At 35.6% G+C, this 21,946-nt stretch overlaps 1 protein-coding gene across 6 annotated transcripts in view; it reads right to left on the bottom strand.

Annotated features, from left to right (window-relative positions):
• The window catches only part of CAMKMT (calmodulin-lysine N-methyltransferase), a 389,938-nt gene that overhangs the window by 360,561 nt on the left and 7,431 nt on the right, over positions 1-21,946 (bottom strand). For all 6 annotated transcript variants that reach the window (XR_012003334.1, XM_072768219.1, XM_072768223.1 and 3 more), the window contains 2 exons: positions 21,595-21,767; positions 10,920-10,984 (listed from right to left, as the gene is read on the bottom strand). Coding sequence is in view for 5 of the 6 variants with exons in the window: in XM_072768219.1 (XP_072624320.1) it covers positions 10,920-10,984; positions 21,595-21,767 (238 nt within the window). In the remaining variant the exon portion in view is untranslated. The remainder of the gene's footprint in view (positions 1-10,919; positions 10,985-21,594; positions 21,768-21,946) is intronic.

Genomic DNA, 21,946 nt, shown 5'->3' with positions numbered 1-21,946 from the left:
CCACTGGACAGAATTCTTTTCCATTTGCCAAAGTTATTTTCTAGCACTCCAAGTTACCACTTTTAGTTCCAATTCCCACCGTGAACTTTTAAAATTCATTTCTTGCCACTTTGGGGAAATGTTACTTTCAAGAAATACAGAATAGTTATAAATTTTTGTGTAAAGACCTACTAAATATTAATTTTTAAGCAAGTTATCTTTATCTGAGTACCAGTTTCCTTATCCTTTGCAAAGTTAAAAGACTACGTGGGAACAATATTCACAAAGTTCCTGATAAATCCTGTAGTGGGGGGGGGGTGCAAAAAAATGATAGCTATTTAAAAGAGGGTGAAGAAAAAAAAAATACTCAGTACTTGCTCAGAGAGGGGAAGAAAAAAAGACTTGTTTTGCATTTATCTCTTCTGCTAAAACTTGGAGGGACCGAAATTAGGAACATTCCTTCAACTACTTAAAGGAGGGAAAAACTAGCAGATTTAGTGCTAAGTTATGATCCATGTTCCAGTGTTATTGCAGTGATGAAGCATAACACATGTGATGAATCTAGAAAGGATTACAGGGTATATTTCACTTTTTTCTTAGGATAGCAGCACCTCCTATTATCAAAGAGAATCATTCAAGCTCTATAATTTTATATTTCAGACAAAGAAGTTTTTAAATAGTTGATACAAAATGTTGTATTAGTTTCAGGTGTACAATAGTGGTTCAACATATGTTATGCTATGCTAACTACAAATGTAGTTACCATCTGCCACCATACACATTATTACAATATCATTGACTATATTCCCTATGCTGTAACTAGAAGCCTGAATCTCCCACCTCCCTTTACCCAATTTGCCCAGCTCCTCCCCACCCATCCCTCTGACAACCACAAATTTGTTCTATGTATTTCTATGTCTGATTCTGCTTTTTGTTTGTTTATTCATTTGTTTTGGTTTTTAGATTCTGTGTGAGTGAAATCATATGTCATTTGTCTTTCTTGATCTGACTAATTTCACTTAGTATAATATGCTCTAGGCCCATTCATGCTGTCACATGTGGCAAAATCTCATCTTTTCTTATGGCTGCATAATATTTCATTGTGTACATATATCACATTTTCCTTATCCATTCATCTAACAATAGACACTTGGGTTGCTTCCATATCTTACCTATTGTAAATAATGCTGTAATAAACACAGGGGTGCCAATAGCTTTTCTAATTAGTGTTTTCATTTTCTTTGGGTAAATATCGAGTAGTGTAATTATTAGATCATATGGCATTTCTATTTTTAATTTTTTGAGGAACCTCTATACTGTTTTCCACAGTGGCTATACCAGTTTACGTTCCCACCAACAGTGCACGAGGGTCCCTTTATCTCCACATTCTTTTTTTTTCTTAAGATTTATTTATTTATTCATGAGAGACATAGAGAGAGAGAGAGGCAGAGACATAGGCAGAAGGAGAAGCAGGCTCCCTGTGGGGAGCCTGATATGGGACTTAATCCCAGGACCCTAGGATCATGACCTGAGCTGAAGGCACACAACCACTGAGCCACTGAGACATCCCTATCTCCACATTCTTGTCAACACTTGTTATTTTCTTGTCTTTTTGATTGTAGCCATTTTGACAGGCATAAGATATTATCTTGTTGTGGTTTTGATTTGATTTCCCTGATGATTAGTGACATTGAGCATCTGTTCATGTGTCTTTGGCCATCTGTGTATCTTCTTTGGAAAAACGTCTATTCAGGGATGCCTGGGTGGCTCAGCGGTTGAGTGTCTGCCTTTGGCTCAGGGCATGATCCTGGGGTCCCGGAATCTAGTCTCATATCGAACTCCCTGCATGGAGCCTGCTTCTCCCTCTGCCTGTGTCTCTCATGAAGAAATAAAATCTTTTAAAAAAAAAAAAAAAAGGAAAAATGTCTCTTCAGATCCTCTGCCCATTTTTCAATCAAATAAAAATTTTAAAAGTGAATTAAAATGAAGGGAGTTCTAAATGACCCTCCCTGGTAAATAATAGTAAAAAATGAGTAGGACTCTGTTTATGACTTAGGGACATGCTTACCCAATACTGTGTCAAAAAGAAAAAGTGCCCTGACAACTATGGAACTAGGAATTCAGATACGTGGAGGTACATGGCTAGGAAAACTAACACCTGGAAACTTAGCTAGGCTTTAGAAATCTTTTCTTATCTATGCTCCAGAAGTTTTTTTCACAAAGACCACATACTACGTGTACATTGTGATTCTCAAGAAGTGCAAAGAGCCAAATCCAGTGCCAGTGATCAAACCACTAGCTCCCCACTGATACTGAAGCCTATGATAGTCTCAGAGCCACTGACCATCCCCACATAATAAATGTATGATGCACTAAAACATAAATTTATTTTTTAACAAGACTTATAAATTATCTATGCCCAAGCTCAATATTCTACCACTGACTGAGCTCTTAAGCCTCTTTATACTCCCCCAACCTAATATGGGACTAGATTGATTTGATCTCTGATCTCTTATCTCATAAGAGTATTGGAAGATTAATACATTAACATCTAACATGTTGTGAGCTCCTTGGAGAAAAATGCTATTTTAAAACAAAATATTTTATATTTTTTCACTGGTAAAATGAATTACTCCTTTTTTTCCACAGTGCTGTCCTTAGCGATTTGAGATTTTATCACAGCTTTCACTCAAAAAAATTAATAATCTGGAAGTTAAAGAGTATCTCTTTTTTTTTTCAAAAACAAGAGGAACATTGCTTATTCCAGTTATAAAACTAATAATGTGCCATAAAGAAATCAAATGATGCTGGAAAGTATAAAGGAGAAATCATCCATAACCCCAACACCCCTACAAAACATGATGAACATTAAGACACAGTTCTATGCATGTATGTATGTACATGCATAATACATAATAGATATCTATGTATTTTATAGAAATAAGATCATATTTCCTAAAGTAATTGTTTAACTTGATATGATTTAGAGATCTTGAACAGCTAAGGAATACTCCATGTACATGGTTATCCATAGTCAGTCACCTAAAATTAAAGATTCATGTTTTTTCCAGTTGTTCTTTGTGCTACAATGAATTTTTTTACATTCCAGCTTTGTATAGTGGTTTCATTAGTTTTCAGAAAAGAATTATTAGTCAAAATGATATAGATACTTCAAATTATGAAAAGTATTGCCAGATCACCTCTGAAAGTAGAATCATTTACCCTCCAATCAACAGTAGTTGAAAAGATCCATTTCCTATAATTCAGTGATTACCTATCCTCACTCATCTTTGACTTTTTGATGAACAAAAATTATTACCTCACTGTTTTTTTTTAAGATTTTATTTTAAAAAAATAAAAATAAAAAAAATAAAGATTTTATTTATCTGCGATCCCTGGGTGGCTCAGTGGTTTAGCACCTGCCTTTGGCCTAGGGCATGATCCTGGAGTCCTGGGATCGCGTCCCGCATCGGGCTCCCTGCATGGAGCCTGCTTCCCCCCTCTGCCTGTGTCTCTGCCATTCTCTCTCTCTCTCTCTCTCTCATGAATAGATAAATAAGATCCTTTTTTGTTCTTTTAAGATTTTATTTATTTATTCATGAGAGACACAGAGTGAGAGAGAGGCAGACACAGGCAGAGGGAGAAGCAGGCTCCATCCAGGGAGCCCAATGCGGGACCCGATCCCGGGTCTCCAGAATCAGGCCCTGGGCTGAAGGCAGCACCAAACCGCTGAGCCACCCGGGCTGCCCCACCTCACTGTTTTAATTGCACTTCATTACTTCATTCCTAGTAAAATAATCATTTGATGTGTTTGTAGAGCATTGATTTTCTTTTGTGAAATAACTTGTCCTAATTTTTTGGCCATGTTTTGTCTTTCTCCTATAGAATTGTAGCTTTTTAAGAACATACATCTTGGGATCCCTGGGTGGCGCAGCGGTTTGGCGCCTGCCTTTGGCCCAGGGCGCGATCCTGGAGGCCCGGGATCGAATCCCACGTCGGGCTCCCGGTGCATGGAGCCTGCTTCTCCCTCTGCCTATGTCTCTGCCTCTCTCTCTCTCTCTGTGACTATCATAATTTAAATAAATTAATTTATTAATAAATTAATAAATTTATTTTTTTTAATTTTTATTTATTTATGAGAGAGAGAGAGAGAGAGAGAGGGGCAGAGACATAGGCAGAGGGAGAAGCAGGCTCCATGCACCGGGAGCCCGACGTGGGATTCGCTCCCGGGCCTCCAGGATCGCGCCCTGGGCCAAAGGCAGGCGCCAAACCGCTGCGCCACCCAGGGATCCCGAAATTAATAATAAATTTAAAAAAAAAAAGAACATACATCTTGAGACACGTGGGTGGCTCAGTGGTTGAGCATCTATTTTTGGCTCAGGGCATGATCCTGGGATCTGGGATCTGGGATCAGGTCCCACACTGGACTCCTTGAAATATGCATACCTATTCCAAATGCATATATTGTGCGAAATAAATTGTATAAAGTATTATCTCATTTGTCTCCCTCCCTCTGCCTGTGTCTCTGCCTCGATCTGTCTCTCTCATGAATAAATAAAATCTTTTTTTTTTAAGATTTTATTTATTCATGAGAGATACAGAGAGAGAGAGAGAGAGAGAGAGAGAGAGGCAGAGACACACAGGCAGAGGGAGAAACAGGCTCCATGCGGGGAGCCAGATGTGGGATTCAATCCTGGGTCTCCAGGATCACACCCTGGGCTGAAGGCGATGCCAAACCACTGAGCCACCAGGGCTGCCCTGAATAAATAAAATCTTTAAAAAAAGAAAAGAAAATACATCTTTATCTGTATATATGTCACTAATAATAAGCAGTTTGCCATTTGTCTTCCAACTTATTTGATGCTTTTAAATTTTTTATTTAATCAGTATATTCACCTTTAAATTCATGGGATTTGGGTCACACTTAAAAGAACTTTCCTTAATTTTTTATTTTAATTTTTTTAAAAGATTTTATTTATTTATGAGAGGCACAGAGAGAGAGGCAGACACATAGGCAGAGGGAGAAGCAGGCTCCATGCAGAGAGCCCAATGTGGGACTTGATCCCTGGACCCCAGGATCATGTCCTGAACCAAAGGCAGATGCCCAACTGCTGAGCCACCCAGGCATCCTGACTTTCTTTATTATAAAATTATTCATCTAAAATATCTAGGAGGATTTTTATTAAATATTTAACACAACTTAAATTTATATTGGTACATAACAAAAAGGAGAGATTGTTTTGTTTTTTCCAAATTTCTAATCAATGGTTCCAGATACCATTTGTTGAAGAATCCACTTTTTCCTCTCCTACTGAAATTTCATCTTCATCATATGATAAATCACATATATTTATGTCTTTCTGAACCCTATATTCTAAAATATTGCTTTATATGTACATTTCTGCACTGACACTGTTTTAATTATGTAGCTTTGCACCATGTTTTCACACAACAAAATAATGTAAAAATATTAAAACACGAGAGCACACACCAAAAATGCTTCCTATCTTTTGTTATTTTCCAATATCAAATATATTGAAAAGGTTCAAGAATGAGATAGATGATATTAATACTAATATACACATAACTTACACAGTGCTCTCATGTTATCTAACATTATGTTTACCACACTAGAAGTTATTGTTTCTTATTCAATCATAAGGAGTTAAGATTTATTCAATGACTCACCTAAATAGCTAGTAAATGGCAGAACTAAAACCTGAACCTCATATTCCATGATCTTTACATGAACCCACTAAGTTAAAAATAGAGCAATTACCTATAGAAGCCCAAATTTCTCATTTTTTAATCAAAGTACCTTACCAAGTATATATTCCATATATCCACATGGATATCTACATACACATGGATATGTATATACATATTATACACCTATACACATACATAAACACATATGCATAGATATGATTCTATTTGAATGATGAAAAAAACCCTAAAATCTAAGCTGATGTTCCTGAAGCTTTGATAATTCTACCAATATTACAGGTCTAACTATGTAACGCAGTAACAATGAAACAAAAACTAAAAATTTGGACTATATTTTTTGAGAAATGGTTGCCTCCTCTTGGTTTCCCAAATGTAGGTAAAAATACAAAATATTTTCATTTTCTAATAAGAATATTTCCTTAGGGGGCACACCTGGGTGGCTCAGATGGTTAAGCATCTGCCTTCGCCTCAGGTCATGATCCCAGGGTCCTGGGATAGAGTCCCACACGAAGCTCCCTACTCAGCAGGGAGTCTGCTTCTCCCTTTCCCTCTGCCCCTCCCTCTGTTCATGTTCTCTCTCTCGGTACCTCTCTGTCTCAAATGAATAAATAAAATCTTAAAAAAAAAAAAGTATTTCCTTAGGTAGTAACTATTACTAAACCGAAAGAGATCCATTTTGGATACATCATAAAACAAGTCCTACTATCAGACACTAGGAAGGATCTAGAAGCAGGAGACTGTAGCTGTGTGCCTTAAAAGTCCAGTTCAGGATTCATGGAGGGGAAAAGAATTAACACTGTCATATGTAAGAATATATAAAAGGCAGAGAGTCCACAAATTTCTCCAAGAGACTATGAGAATAACAACCACCATGTCATGTAGCTCAGCCAGGAGAAAAAAAATTTTTTTTTCAAAGAATGCAGAAGGAGTCTTTCTAATACATTCCTCAAATGTAAGCTGCAGTGTTAGCCAGGGATCCTGATTCATACTAGGTTACTGCAGTGAGATAGTATTGTTGACTTCCTATCCTTTAAAGGCTTATACATATATATTGCATATATTGTGCAAAATAAATTATATAAAGTATTATCTCATCTGCTCAAGCTGTCAAATGAAGGATGATGTGCGAAAAAAGTCCAAATGAAGCTATTATAACCCCAAGTACTGATGAGGTTTTGCAAATACCAAATAGTTACATTATGTACTATGACAACCATATTTGAATCAACTAAGCTTTGGAGAAAATCACATTTTTAAAAAATTCATTTCGGTAAAGGAGATGGCTTTAGAGAAAGAGAAAGCAGATTTGAAAGAGACACAGCATAGTGAGGCTTCTTTGATTAGAGGTTAGGAACTTGCTAGAAAGGAGACTCTGTCCACAGGGAAAACAGAAGCAAGTGATCTGCTCCAGCGCTTGCAGAGTACTCTTATTACCCAACATATTAAAGTGACATGTTACATGAAAAAAGTGGCCAGCACTTCGTTTGAGGTAAAGGATGCCATCCTACACTTTTCCCTAGGTAGTGTGATGGCTTCTCTTTCAGGCATGATGAACCAATAGCAGACATAACCTCTCCATAGAGCAGCTTTGATATTTGAAAAGGAAATAGATTCTCAAGTAGTAGAACCCAAAGAATGAAATATGCATACCTATTCCTAAATAGAGGTAAGCAAAAACGGGAGTGTGGCTTTCCAAATGTGTTTTCCACAATAGCAAATATACAGAGCAGTGAATCATGGTGCCAAAATGATTGCATAAGATTCATTTTTAATTTCTTCCTACAACATTTGAAGGAATTCAAACTCTGAAAACAAAACTCAAAAATCTAAAACACTTTACAGGTCATAACGTTAAAAAAAAAAAACAAAAAAATAAAAATGTTTTTTTTTTTTTTTAAGATTTTATTTATTTATTGATGAGAGACAGAGAGAGAGGCAGAGACACAGGCAGAGGGGGAAGCAGGCTCCATGCAGGTAGCCCAACATGGGACTCGATCCCAGGCCTCCAGGATCGCACCCTGGACTGAGGGCGGCGCTAAACCACTGAGCTACCAGGGCTGCTCCCAAAAAATGCTTCTAAATAATAACAGTAAATATACAAAATATTTTCCTTTCTAATATACCAAGAAATAAGAAACTATTTAAAGGTTTCATTTACTACCTCAAATTAAAGATTTTCTATATCTTTTTGGTTACAGAACAAATTCAGGAACTAAGACTGATCCTCTCATCTTTGAAAATTTACAATGAATAAAATCATTACTTTGTTTTAAAAATTAAATTGAGATTAATGGTTCTATTAAACTGCGAATATATTTTATATATATGCACATTAATATGTGTTTTGTACATATATACATATCAGGCTTTTGTAACTATACAATATTTTAGTTATTTCTTCTATTTTCATGAAGTTATATTAACCTGGAAACTATTCTTGAAACAAATGAATAATTCTATCGGTTTTCTCAGAGTATCAAACTTTTTCCTCATTTAAATATCTTTCAGTGTGTCATTAGTGCACTACCACTGTGGTGATTTAGGAATAGATATTCTTATAAAGAATTCTTGCTCTCTCTCAAGACTAACAAGACCAAAGTATTCTTTTATTTAAAGCTAGAAGTACAAAAATTAAACTGATACTTGAACAATTAACTCAAAAACAACTCAGGAAAATCCATGTTTTGAACTGCTGAATATATTAAACATACAAAAAGTAATCAAATGGAAACTTTTAAGCACACATCTTCATATGTTTACATGATGAAAAGTTATGGTTATTATTCAATATTTATTCCAATTATATTGGACTGTAAGACAGAATTATGATTGTGGCGCCCTCTGCTGGGTTTCTAGTCACAAACTCAACCTAATATTAGCATAAAATCAAACATTTGAGGCAGCAGGCAATAAATCACTTTTGCGGTCACTGATCACTTTAAGCCTTGGCAAAGATTATATAAAAGTTATAATCAATATTTACTCTATTGTAACATGATTCTACCAATTTATCAGTAATTAAAGTATTAGTATAGATTTTTCTCTTAAAATAAGAGGATAGTATAATAGTTACACCAAACATGTTTTAATAGGTCTCATTTTTGCCACCATATTCAGGTTTTTTTGTTTTGTTTTTTGCTTTTCAAGATTTTATTTATTCATGAGAGACACAGAGAGAGAGAGAGGGGCAGAGACACAGGCAGAGAGAGAAGCAGGCTCCATGCAGGAAACCTGATGTGGGACTCCCCAGGACCCCAGGATCATGCTCTGGGCTGAAGGCAGATGCTCAACCACTAAGCCACCCAGGCATCCCACCATATTCAGGTTTTTAACACAACATCTGTGACAAGACATTTTAATAAATTACTATTTTGGTAATTTGATCTATTTTTTTTCCTGCCTTATTAGTTCAATCAAAATAGCTTATTTTAAAACATGAGAACAACCCTTAATAATATTATCTTCATTATTAGAAAAAGAAGGAAAGACATTTTAAAGGTACTCATCACCAGTAATAATTAATAAATAGCTTCCATTTACTGAGTGTCAACTATGAGGAATACAGTATATGTTAATACATTTTCTATATATTCTATCCAGTTCTAAGACATAACATAAACTGATATAAACTGACATAATATAAATTGCTCAAGATGAATTTCAGAGCCAAGAATCAAATGTAGATAAGTCTCATTCCAAAGACTCAAACCTTTTCACCAAACAATACATCAGTGAAAAAATACCCTTTCCATGCAATTCCTCCGTTTGTCAATGCAACCACTAGGGGTAGATGAAGGTGGTGTGGAACAAGTTGAGAAAAAATGTCAGGGAAGGATAAGATAGTTATTCATGTATAAAATAGTAGCACAGACCTTTAGGAAAGTATTTTTATTTTACATAATGCTGCCAGCTAGTGGCCCTATTTCATACTGAGCCACTGGGAACAACGCTTGATTTTTACATTACCAAATCAGAAATTCCACATTTACATTCTAGGATCATGTTCCTAAAACATATATGCATAAGCCTGACTTAATGTTATTTTACCTTACCCCAGAACTAAAGGATAATGTTTCCTCAACCACCACTAGCACCCTTTGCCCTAATCCCCAATAAAAATGAGATAAGCCTAGGTGGGAAAGAATTCAGCAAGTGCCAACATGTAGAAACTAAAAGGTACACTTGTCACTATCTATGAAAAAGAAACTCACATTATTTAAATATTTTTGGATGATTTTGGGACACTTATAGATTTCTGTGACAAAATATATAAATATTTTTATATATTATCAAAAGCTTGCTATATGTGGGCATAAAAACAAAATTGTTGCCTGAGTATTGCTGAACATCGCTTTATGCAGATCTAAAATCAGAGGGCATCTGATAAAGTAGTACTGTTAGCAAAGTGTTATTTATTTTAGTTCAGAGAACAGTTGCAGCTATGAAATTTTCTTTGAGAAAAAAAGCATTTGAGTACAATTTTTACATTTAAAAATGTCATATTAAAAATTAAAGTAAAAAGGCCATATTACATTGATAATTCACTATCTTAAAAGAAATATCTTATGCAATACACATGAAGAAATACACAGCTCTGATCGTCATATATTGTTTAACACAGTGATATAAAGATATTCTTGGCTGATTTCTTTCATCATATGACATGATAATTATTAAAATGGTTCTCTGAATGGAGAAATCTATCATGACAATCAAAGCTTAGATGAAAAGACAATGTGTTCTATAATATAATACCGCATAAAACAAAAACCTCTGGCACTGTATTAACAGCAAGGAAATCAAATGTTCTGGTTTTATTCCATTGTGAAAAAGAGAAGCAGAAGGAAGTGGAAAAGAAAGTACCCAAAACAGCAGACACAGCCCATCTATTAAACTAACTGAGAAGGCCAAAATGGAAATAAACAAAAGGGGTAGTGCTGGAGAGTCCCATGCTCCCTCTGACCTACATTCTGTCACACACACACATGCACACACACACTCATATACACAAATGCAAAATGTAAAAACAGCTTTATCCCACTTCGTAAGTGCATCTTATATGAAGCTTATCTTACAGCTAAAAACAGTAAGAGTTTATATTACACACATACATATGCACATTGTCATAATAAATATTAGTGAAAAAAGCACTAATCATAAATTCACTTTTAAAAACACCAAAAATATTTCCACAAAAGGAATATATGACTTACAAACATTTCCTGTATTGTCAAAGCTTGTAAGAACATCTTCAACATTCAAAGATCCATTATTATGCCTATAAAGGAATAAAGCATTTTCTTTAATGATTCTGAAATATTAACATTTACTAATTTTTTATTTTTATTTATTTTTTTAAAGATTTTTTTGAAATTTATTTATTCATGAGAAACACATAGAGAAAGACAGGCAGAGACACAGGCAGAGGGAAAAGCAGGTTCCATGCAGGGAGCCCAACGTGGGACTCAATCTCGGGTCTCCAGGATCACGTCCTGGGCTGAAGGCCGTGCTAAACCGGTGGGCCACCGGGGCTGCCCATTTATTAATTTTTTAAAAAGCTGAGACTGTATACTGTGATATACCCACCCAGTACTAGTAATATTTTCAAAATATTTTCTGCCCACTAGAGGGAGAAGGAAAAAGAAATAACAGAATACATTTCTCAGAATATTTAGTGATATTCTTGATAGTTAATCTGCATTTTAAAGTATTAGTAAATACTTTTTATTGTTATTGTTTTAGCTATCTAAAGGTAAGGTAGATTATTAAAGACAACAAAACAAAATCTTACCTTGAAGAATCTCAAAAGAAAAATAAATCATCAACCTCCAGAGCCACACTCAACAATAAATAGATTTCCTCTATATCAGCCCAATAAATTCAGAACTTCAGTCACAAAGAGCTAACACCTTCAGGTCTGCACAATCCACAATTAGAGGGTTCAAAATGTCAGGGGACAAATTGTTTTGTATCTTTTTCCCATTAACCTTAATTCCACTCCCTTTAATTCTAATCTCTATTCACTTGACAGCTCCTGATATATCGAATTTGATTACTGATATTTATTAATACTTATAAAGGATGCTATTCTTCATATTCAAATGGGCCAAATGTCAATAGGTCATAGGGTTTGCAATACTTTTCCAGTGGTGATTAAAAAAAAAAAAAAATTGAAAAAAAAAATTGTTGGGGCACCTTGGTGGCTCAGTCAGTTAAGTGTCAACTTTCAATGCCAGCTCGGGTCATGACATCAGGATTGTGAGATTGAGCCCTGAGTCAGGCTCTGCGCTGAGTGTGGAGCCTACTTGAGATTCTCTCCCTCTGTTATGCTAAGCGAAATAAGTCAATTAGAGAAAAACAATCTTATGATTTCACTCATATGTGGAATTTAAGACACAAAAGGATCAAAGGGGAAGGGAGGGAAAAATAAAATAAGCCAAACCATAAGAGACTCTTCTTAACTATAGGAAGCAAACTGAGGGTTGCTGGATGGGAGTTAGGGAGAGGGATGAGGTAACTGGATGATGGGCATTAAGGAGGGCACATAATGTAATGGGCACTGGGTATTAACGAATCACTGAACTCTACCCATGAAACTAATAATACACTATATGATAATTTTTTTTAAGATTTTATTTATTTATTCATGAGAGACGCACACACACAGAGAGAGAGAGAGAGGCAGAGACACAGGCAGAGGGAGAAGCAGGCTCCATGCAGGGAGCCCGACATGGGACTCAATCCCGGGTCTCCAGGATTAGGCCCTGGGCCGTAGGTGGTGCTAAACTGCTGAGCCAGCAAGGCTGCCCTATATATTAACTTTTAAAAAAGGTTCTCTCCCTCCCTCTAGGGTCCCCCAAGCCCCCACTACGCACTCTCTAACAACAACAAAAATTGTTAACACATCTGTAATCCCCTCTGTTCTCCCCGACAAGGGGAGAGTTCATTTACAGCTGTAAATCTTGAGGATGTTATAATAGTTTACAATAACTGTTAATAATTCACAATACAATTTACTTCAACACCACTTTGTCATTAAATTTATCATAAATGACATATATGGTTGTGAACTGAATTGTACCTCTCCCAAATTCATATGCTTGAGCCCTAACCCCTGGCACCTCAGAATATGAATGTATTTAGAGAAATGGTCTTATTTAAATAGGGGATTAAGACAAAATGAGGTCATCAGGGTAGGCTTAATCCAATATGACTGGTGTCCTTATAAGAAAAGGAGGTTGGGACAGTAGGGCATTTGCACAGAGAACAACTATGTGAAGAGAGCAGCCACTTGCAAGTCAAGGAGAGAGGCCTCAGAGGAAACCAAACCTGTAACACCTTGATCTCAGACTTCTAGACCTAAAACTAAAAAAAATAAATAAATAACCCTTTGCAGAAGAACTTTTTATTTCTATCATACAGACCCAGTTCCTTGATAGAGTCACTAAGTGAGATTGCAATAAGTTATGTGCCATCATCATTGGCCAAATAAGCACTGGGCTCATCAGTACCATAATCTAAGAAACCAATGTTATCAATAAGTTACCAATAATACAAGATTCTATACAGAGATGAGGTTATCTACCTTAACATGGAAAACTACAGTACACATGTAAGAGAACAAGAGTGAAAAAAGGATAAAGTATTTAATATCTAAAATGCAAGATAAAGTGGGCCACCTGGGTGGCTCTGTCTGTTAAGCGTCTGCCTTCCACTCTGGTCATGATCCTAGGGTCCTGGGATTGAGGCCCGCATTGGGCTCCCTGCTCAGCGGGAAGCCTGCTTCTCCCTCTCTCTGCTTGTGCTTTCTCTCTCTCTCAAATAAATAATAAATAAATAAATAAATAAATCTTTAAAAAAATAAAATGCAAGATGAAGCTATTAAAATGATCAGCAATGTGGCACAGAACTCAAAAATCTTTTTTGTAAATATAAAAGAAATATATGGTTCCTTCAAGAATAAAAAAATACTCCTAATACTATCATGCAGAGACAAAAGCTACTGATATTTATCAATATTCAAATTAATGTCATGCTTATACCTTGATTAAATAACTTAGAGAACATTGTCCACATATTTGCAATTTGTGTTTTAAGATATTATAAACAGTTTCCCACATCACCAAGTATTTTGCAATATGAATTTAATGGCTGCCAAGCAGTTCAATGAATGACTACACCGTAATTTACTGAATCAATGTTTTATGTTGGATTTTTAGTTTGTGTCCAGTTTTGTACTATGTACAGTGAACATCCTCGCAGAAACATCATTGAACCATTTCTCATTACTGCCTTAGGATAAATTCCTAAAAGTTTCTCAATTTAGGGTGAAATAAAAATTTGAAATTAAATATATATTTTGAAAAATGTTAAATATTTCTAAAAAACAGAAACTGGGATAATTGAAGTAAAATGCTTGCTTAAAAGTTAAAAAGCATCATTCAAAATAAAAAGTATGATTTCTCAGAGTTATCACTGAAGCAGAACTTGTCTATTCTTGAAAACATGATTTGTTAAAGCTAAAAAACAGAGTGTAGCCTATGACATTTCTAAATGGGATAGAAAGTAGGGAAAGTGTAAAACTAACTCTACACCTCTAAATAACTTAAAAAATATGAAAATAGTTTATAAAGTCTAGAAATCCTAAAAGAAGGCATCTCATGAAAGAATAATATCAGCAATCATTGACTTCAATAGCATAAGAATTAATGCTAATTATAGGAAAACTCTCATGCACACAATGTGGCAAAGATTCAGTCTGATTATTTCACATTTCCTTTAATTTGTCCCAAACTTAATGTTTTTTTGTTCACTGAGTAATCTACTTTATTAATGTGTCAAATCTATAAGATCTTGTCTATCCTTAATTTTTCAACAGTTTACATAGGTCCTACCTGGACAGTGTGGTTAGACAGAAAGGTACTTACAAGGAAGGGATCCTGAAACTTCAATCTGAGCATTATACTGCCAATTAATGTTATATAACAATTTTTTGCCAACATATCAAGGTATAAAAAGTTCACTTCATCTTTCCCTAAATCCCCAGGCTTTAACCTATTTCCCTAAGTCCTTAATAACAACAGCCATCATAAATGTTCTCACCACAAAAAGAAATGGTAACATGATAGTAGTATTAGCTAATGCTATGGTGATCATCATTTGGTAGCATAGAAGTATTTTTTTCACAAGCACTTTAAGCTATCCTAGAACTGAAGACTTTTGAGTTTTTCCCAAGAATGGCCTATGGAGTAAGGAGGACTAGGGAGCAAGACACTGAGGCAGAGCTTGAAGTTTGAAGTCTCGGGATGCCTGGGTGGCTCAGCAGTTGAACATCTGCCTTCAGCCCAGGGTGTGATCCTGGAGTCCCGGAATCAAGTCCCACATCAGGCTTCCTGCATGGAGCCTGCTTCTCCTTCTCCCTATGTCTCTGCTTCTCACTCCTTCTGTCTCTTATGAATAAATAAATAAAATCTTTTTAAAAATAAAAAGTTGGGGCAGCCCGGGTGGCGCAGCGGTTTAGCGCCGCCTGCAGCCCAGGGCGTGATCCTGGAGACCCTGGATCGGGTCCCACGTCAGGCTCCCTGCATGGGGCCTGCTTCTCCCTCTACCTCTGTCTCTGCCTCTCTCTCTCTCTCTCTCTCTCTCTATCATGAATAAATAAAATATTTTTTAAAAAATAAAAAAATAAAAAGTTTGAAGTCTAAGGATATCAAGAGGCTGAAACTAGAGATTAAAAATAAGCCAGAGCTAACTACAGTACCAAAAGCACAAAAAAAAGAGAAGAAAAACTAGATAAGCTGAACATCATGAAAATGAAAAACTTTTGTCTATCAAAGAACACTATCATTAAAGTGAAAAAACAACCCACAGAATGGGAGAAAACACTTGCAAATAACTGGGTCTAGTATCCAGCATATATAAAGAGCTCTCATGATTCAACAACAAAAAGAAAACCCAGTTAAAAATGGGCAAAACACTTGAATAGACATTTCTCCAAAGATGATATACAAATGGCCAATAAGCACATGAAAAAATGGAAATCATTAGTCATCAGAGGACTGCAAATCAAAACCACAGTGAGATATCACTTCATACTCACTAGAATGACTAAAACAAAAAATAATAATAAAGGAAAAATGACAAGTGCTGGCAAGCATGGAGAAAAACTGGAACCCTCACATATTCTTGATAGGAATGTAAAATGGTGCAGCCATTGTACAAAACAATTTGACCATTCTTCAAAATGCTAAACAAAGATTTACCATGGGACCCAGCAATTTCACCCTTAGGTTCATTCCTAAGAGAATTAAAAACTTACACAGTCACACAAAAACTTGCATATGAATGTTCATATGAATGTTCATAGTAACATTACTCACAATAGTCAGGAAGTGGAAACAACCCAAAGGTCCACAATTGATAAACGGATAAACAAAACGTGGTGTTATCCATACGATGGAATATTATTCAGCCATAAAAAGGAATGAGATAATGATACAACCCAGAAGAATCAAAAACATTAAGTTGAAGAAGCCAGACATAAAAGTCCACATATTGCATGATTATATTTATATGGAATGTCCAGAATAGGTAAATTCATACAGAGTGTAAGCAGATTAGTGGTTGCCAGGGTTTGGTGGGGAGGAAGAGGATGGGGAATCACCATGAACGGGTATGGGGTTTCTTCCTGGGGTGAAAAAGATCTCTAGAATTAGGCAGTGGTGACGACTGCACAACATGAATATACAAAAACCATTGAATTTCAGTCTAAAAAAGAAGAAAAAAAGAAAGAGTGGGCCAGAGTGTAAAATGAGCCCTAAAAGGCTACAGAAGAAAAAAGAGAGGTTTATAGAAGGAAAAGATTTGAAAACGGTTCTAGATACAACACATTTTGGAACTCTTTCAAAAATAAATGGCTAAAGAGTGAGACAGAAGATATGTCAGAGAGAAGACAAATGCTGTATAATTTCACATATAAGTGAAAGCACATGAAAGGATGGACATCTTTAGTCATCGGGGGACTGCAAATCAAAAATGAAAAAACAAAACAAAACCAGATTCACAGATATAGGACACAAACTATTGTTTATGGGGGGGAGAGGACTTGGAGAGGTGTGAAACAAGTGAAGGGTACTAAGAGGTAAACACTTCCAGTTATTGGGGTGCCTGGGATGCCAGCCTTGCCAAACTTTAAATGAATACTTATTATCTATCACATACGTAATGATAATCTGCCATACATTGAATTTCACAAGCATACCATTCCCATCGCTAGTTCTTATTTCATCGGCTCTCACAGAGTACATACTAAATTCAGTGGATGAAGATTTTGTTTTCCTTTCCCTACAGAAGGAATATATGACCTCACTGCAGTGCATATGTTGTATTAGAAAGATGCACCACAGTCCAAGACAAGTCATTCCTGATGTCTTCTTGCCCATTCTAAGCTCCCAGGACAAGCTAAAAGTTAAAAGCACTAGACTTCAAATTCAGCAATTACTATGGCAACAGTAGTTTTATTCAAAGAAAGGAGGAGAGTTCAGGCCTTTCAGCTTTGTCTACACCTATGACATATACACATTTATAAATGAATAACTCAGGCACTTCTATAGTTCCAAATATAATGTAAGTATTTGAAGCTTCCAGAATATGCAAATTCCTATGACGCTGAAATTGGGTTGAAATATGGAGAGTGGGAAACAATTTCTAGTATCAATATAGTAAACTCTGTTTACAACAAAAGATTATAACAAACTGTAGATTACAAAACAGCGAGATGGGGGGGGGGCAGATTTTAATATAAACATCTCCTGGATGTTCTCTATACAAACATCTACTTAATTGCAAGAACCTCTTCTATAAAGTTCTAAGAAATAAAAATAAAGTATCAAAAAGACAAAAAGACTTTCCCAAGGAATAAAGTAGGAGTCATACCCTGGATTTTAATTTCCTAACTTATAATGGTTCGCTTAGGAACAAACTGTCAACTATCTTTAGATACACAGAAAAGACAACACATCTTGGGGATTTTGTCTAACTTTTACCTTGTCCGGACTTTTACCGCTGATGAAAAGTCACCACGGGAAATTGTGTGTTCCCTCATTTTTTTTTTTTTTTATTCCCACTTGCCTACTTCTCCCTGCTATTCCTTCATTTTAAGTATCATCATACAAGGCTGACAAAAAATAATAGTCCAAGTTTTAATTTAGGCCACCACTTATACGCCTTTTAATAGTACAAACAAGATACAACTATGTACTTTGAATTCACAAGCATCTAGTTATTTTTTTTTTAGCATCTAGTTATTTAACTCATTTCAAGCCTAATAAGACTTTAACAAGACAGAAATTAATATGTAGGGAAATTTTAAGAAGGACAATACTAGCAAGTACTGATAACAATTATTAATCATGATAGGCACCACCCCTGTTGAATTGGAGCAGGTGATGTCAGACGATAAGAACTGAGAAAGTGAAATAAATAAATAAATAAATAAATAAATATATATATATATATATATATATATATAAATAAATAAATAAAATCCGTAACGATCAAAACATCCCAAAGGCTCAGCCTTTCATGAGAACCCAGAAGCAGAGCCATCATATAACACATATTGACTACCATTCCCCTAGAGATCGTGATGGTTCTTGAGAACCACTTATGATTCTGCCTTGTATGTTTTCCCCTTGGATATTTTCTCGTGCCTTTGCTCCCATCTGAAATGACTTCTCCCTTTCCCTCAGAAGTTCCAACTACTTCTAGATCCAATTTAAATCGCTGCCTGTCAAGGCCTCACAAGTATCACTCGTATCTCTAAATGCCTAATTTGTATGAAGTCTTTCACTCCTTTGGAAATTAGTTATGCACTGCCTAATGAGAGTTCTGAGAATGGATGCTCACTTTTCCTTCTTAATTATCTTTATTATTCAACTTTTCACATATTTAAAGCCTTGAGGAGGGGATCTCTGGGTGGCTCAGCAGTTTAGCACCCTTTGGCCCAGGGCGTGATCCTGGGGTCCTGGGATTGAGTCCTGCATTGGGCTCCCTGCGTGGATCCTGCTTCTCCCTCTGCCTGTGTCTCTGCCTCTCTGTGTGTCTCTCATGAGTGGATAAATAAAATCTTAAAAAAAAAAAAAAAAAAAAAAAAAGCCTTGAGGATAATATATCTTACGTTTCTTTCTGTTAACCTATATAGAAGGTGCCATTAAATATTTATTGATTTAAATTTATTTAAAACTATTCATCATTTTTTTTCAATCATTCCATAGTGTTGACTCAACAAACTTTAAAAAATGTAGATGAAAATAATGGTACGCCATTCCAAACTACCTTCTAAACCACTACTTTTAGCTACTGCAAGTAATTTTTTTTAAACTTTAGAATGCTCACAATTCAAACACTGAAGAAGATGATAGAAGTAGCTACATAAATGTCTTGAAAGCAGGTTGAGAAAAGAGTTGGTAATGAGATATTGAGGAAACAAGAATGCAGAGCCATGTTGGGCATATAACAGAAAACAAGAGAAAGTGGTAAAAAAAAAAAATCAGGGTGAACAAAATTGGCAATGGAATGGAATGAACTATTGTTGGCGGAAATCTTCCCCAACCTAAGCAATTGTAGTAATTTCAGCAATTTCCTATATGGTAACAGAATTATGGAGTAAGAAACACATTGCTCAGAATAATCAATGAGGAAATTTAGTTTATCTGGGCCTCAATCCCTTCATCTGTAAAATGAATAAGTGCATACACGATTGCCTCAGGAGAGCCAGTATATGTAGAAGTTAAAAGTACAGACAGTGAGTATCATTATATAAAATTTTACCAACGGAAATAGCTAGGTGAAGGGTATGCAAACTCCTTGTACTATTTCTGCAACTTCCTGAATGTCTGTAATCATTCCAAAATAAAAGTTTTTAAAAGTACAGGCTGTGGAACCAGACAACTGGGGTTTGACTAGAGGTGTAAACTTGGCTGTGTGACCTCAATCAAGTCATTTAACCTCTCTGGGTTTCATTTTGCTCATCTGTGAAATGAGGATAATAACAGTATTTACCACATAAGGTGTTGTATGGATTAAATAAGCTAATACCTGTAAACCACTCACAATAGGGCTTGTCACATCGTAGTCACTCAGTGGTCAGCCTTTACCAATGTGGTCCTGATCTTTTCAAAATTATTCTAAGGTAGCGTCCAGCTCTAGAATACATGTAAGCTACTGTGATTTTTGCATTACTAACGTGGAGAAAAATAAACTAGTTTGAAAAAAGAGATTACATCTTGGTAGCCATTGCAGCCAATGTTCTAGCTTAGTCACTTGTCTTCTCTCTGTAAATTAGAATTCAATGTCATATTTATATAGACAGATTTGTGTTTATTTTTTTGAAAAATGGATATGTCACAAAGAACCATGCCATTAGAAAGGAGTTTCGGTTTACATTGGCACCTGGGTTCCTGCTACAGTAAGGTCACTTGCAACAGAACCATGAATAGATGATGTCACATTCTCTCTAGCTAACCCTTACCAGGACCTTGAAGATGTCAGGATATGATTCTTGGCACATCTTACACTTACTGCATCTTGTCACCAGTGAATTTGGAGGGTAAGTTTTAGAACTTTATACCTGAAGACTGTTATTGGATCACTCTGTTCTGACTTCTTTTTAATTTCCTTAGAGATCCTATCTCCCAATTGTTTAATTATCTTCATTACTATTTTGTAGAGTACTGTAAGGATTACATGAGTTAGCATATATCAAAGAACCTCACTCTGTACGAGGCACATAGTCAGCAAGTAATGCATTTTTCTTCCCTTCCTAACCAAGAACAAAACTATTTATCTCCATCAGAATGTGAGATTCTAATTAGAATCTCATAATGAATATCAGGCAAGCTCACACAAATCCCTAGGTTTTTATCTTCTTTTTGGAGTTTCCAACAAAGCAGTATTATGAAACCAGATCCTAATTGTTCTTCCCTGCCCACCCTTGTCAATTTTTATCCAGATCCCAAATTTTAAGCTATTATGATGTCTTCTAAAGCTTAGATATTTTAAACTGAAATAGTTCAAGAAACATATACTATAAATAGACATCCTTTGTGAAAACTTTTTTTCTTAAAATTATTCCTTGCCTCACCTAAACCTTATTCAGTCTCATTCCACTTAAAATGTTTTTTGCTCTTCTTACAGTTACTGTAAATGTGCTCCTCCCTCCCTTTCAAAATGTGAAATCTTGTCAAAAAAGGCAGATGTTATAAAATCAAACACCTACGGTAATAGTGCAACATGCTAGGCTATAACTGTGAGAGAAAATTAATTCAGTAAAGATGGTATCTTGTTACTTCAGTTTGCAACTCTCCTGTCTTTTTTCTTTTTTTTTAATGATTTTTAAAGCCAGAACACTCTGTATGCTTCTCACAAAATCAGTGTTTTCAGCTGAATTTTTTCCTCCTATTCTTAAGATTCCATTCTGAAAGTGACAAAACATGAATGGGAAAAAATCCTAAAGCTTGACTTTTCAGATAACTACTACTTCAAGAGTAGTTTGGAAAATTCTGTTTTCACTTTCAGCCTTCCTTGTCTCAAAAAGAACTTGGTTTCTTGTCAAATGCTATGAGAGAATGGTTAAAAGAACCTTTTGATTTGCAAGGCACTTTGTCCTCAAATACCACTACATTCCTGAGAATTTTTTTCTTTAGTTCTGAGAATACAACAAAACCCAGTTAAAGCAGCAGGATTTCCTAACACAATGCTACAAAACCCAAGTTCTGATCAAGATTACCTGCAAATTCAATAGAATGAATAATGAGAGTCTTATTAGACGGCTTTTCTTCTACAAGAGAAAAATACTTTTAAAAAAATCGTCACCGGAGTGATGTTTACCTTAGAGAAATGCTGTACTCAGGATAGAAGACACTTGTATATTGGAACCATGCACCAACTTCCTCTTCAGTTGCCCTTGTTTTGGCTTCTGTTACTGAAAACAGATTAAATGATTCAAATCTTCTTACAGATACATGTCGCAGACAATCATCCAGGTGCTTTTGCTTCAGAACCTTTGAAATAAAACCAAATATTGTGTTTACATTATATAAACACAGCATTCAAAGTTGGACTTACAATACCAATAATAGAAGACTAGATAATGCAGACCAACCTCTTACTAGAGAACTAGAGAAGATGGACAGAATATTTTTTAATATATTTTGAAAATTATTTATTCGAGGAGGAGAGT

The sequence above is a fragment of the Canis lupus genome, chromosome 11 (assembly GCF_048164855.1).
Source record: "Canis lupus baileyi chromosome 11, mCanLup2.hap1, whole genome shotgun sequence".
In the NCBI taxonomy this organism is placed as follows: Eukaryota; Metazoa; Chordata; class Mammalia; order Carnivora; family Canidae; genus Canis; species Canis lupus.
The sequence above is the reverse complement of the archived record's forward strand: the minus strand, read 5'-3'. Positions and strand labels throughout refer to the sequence as shown.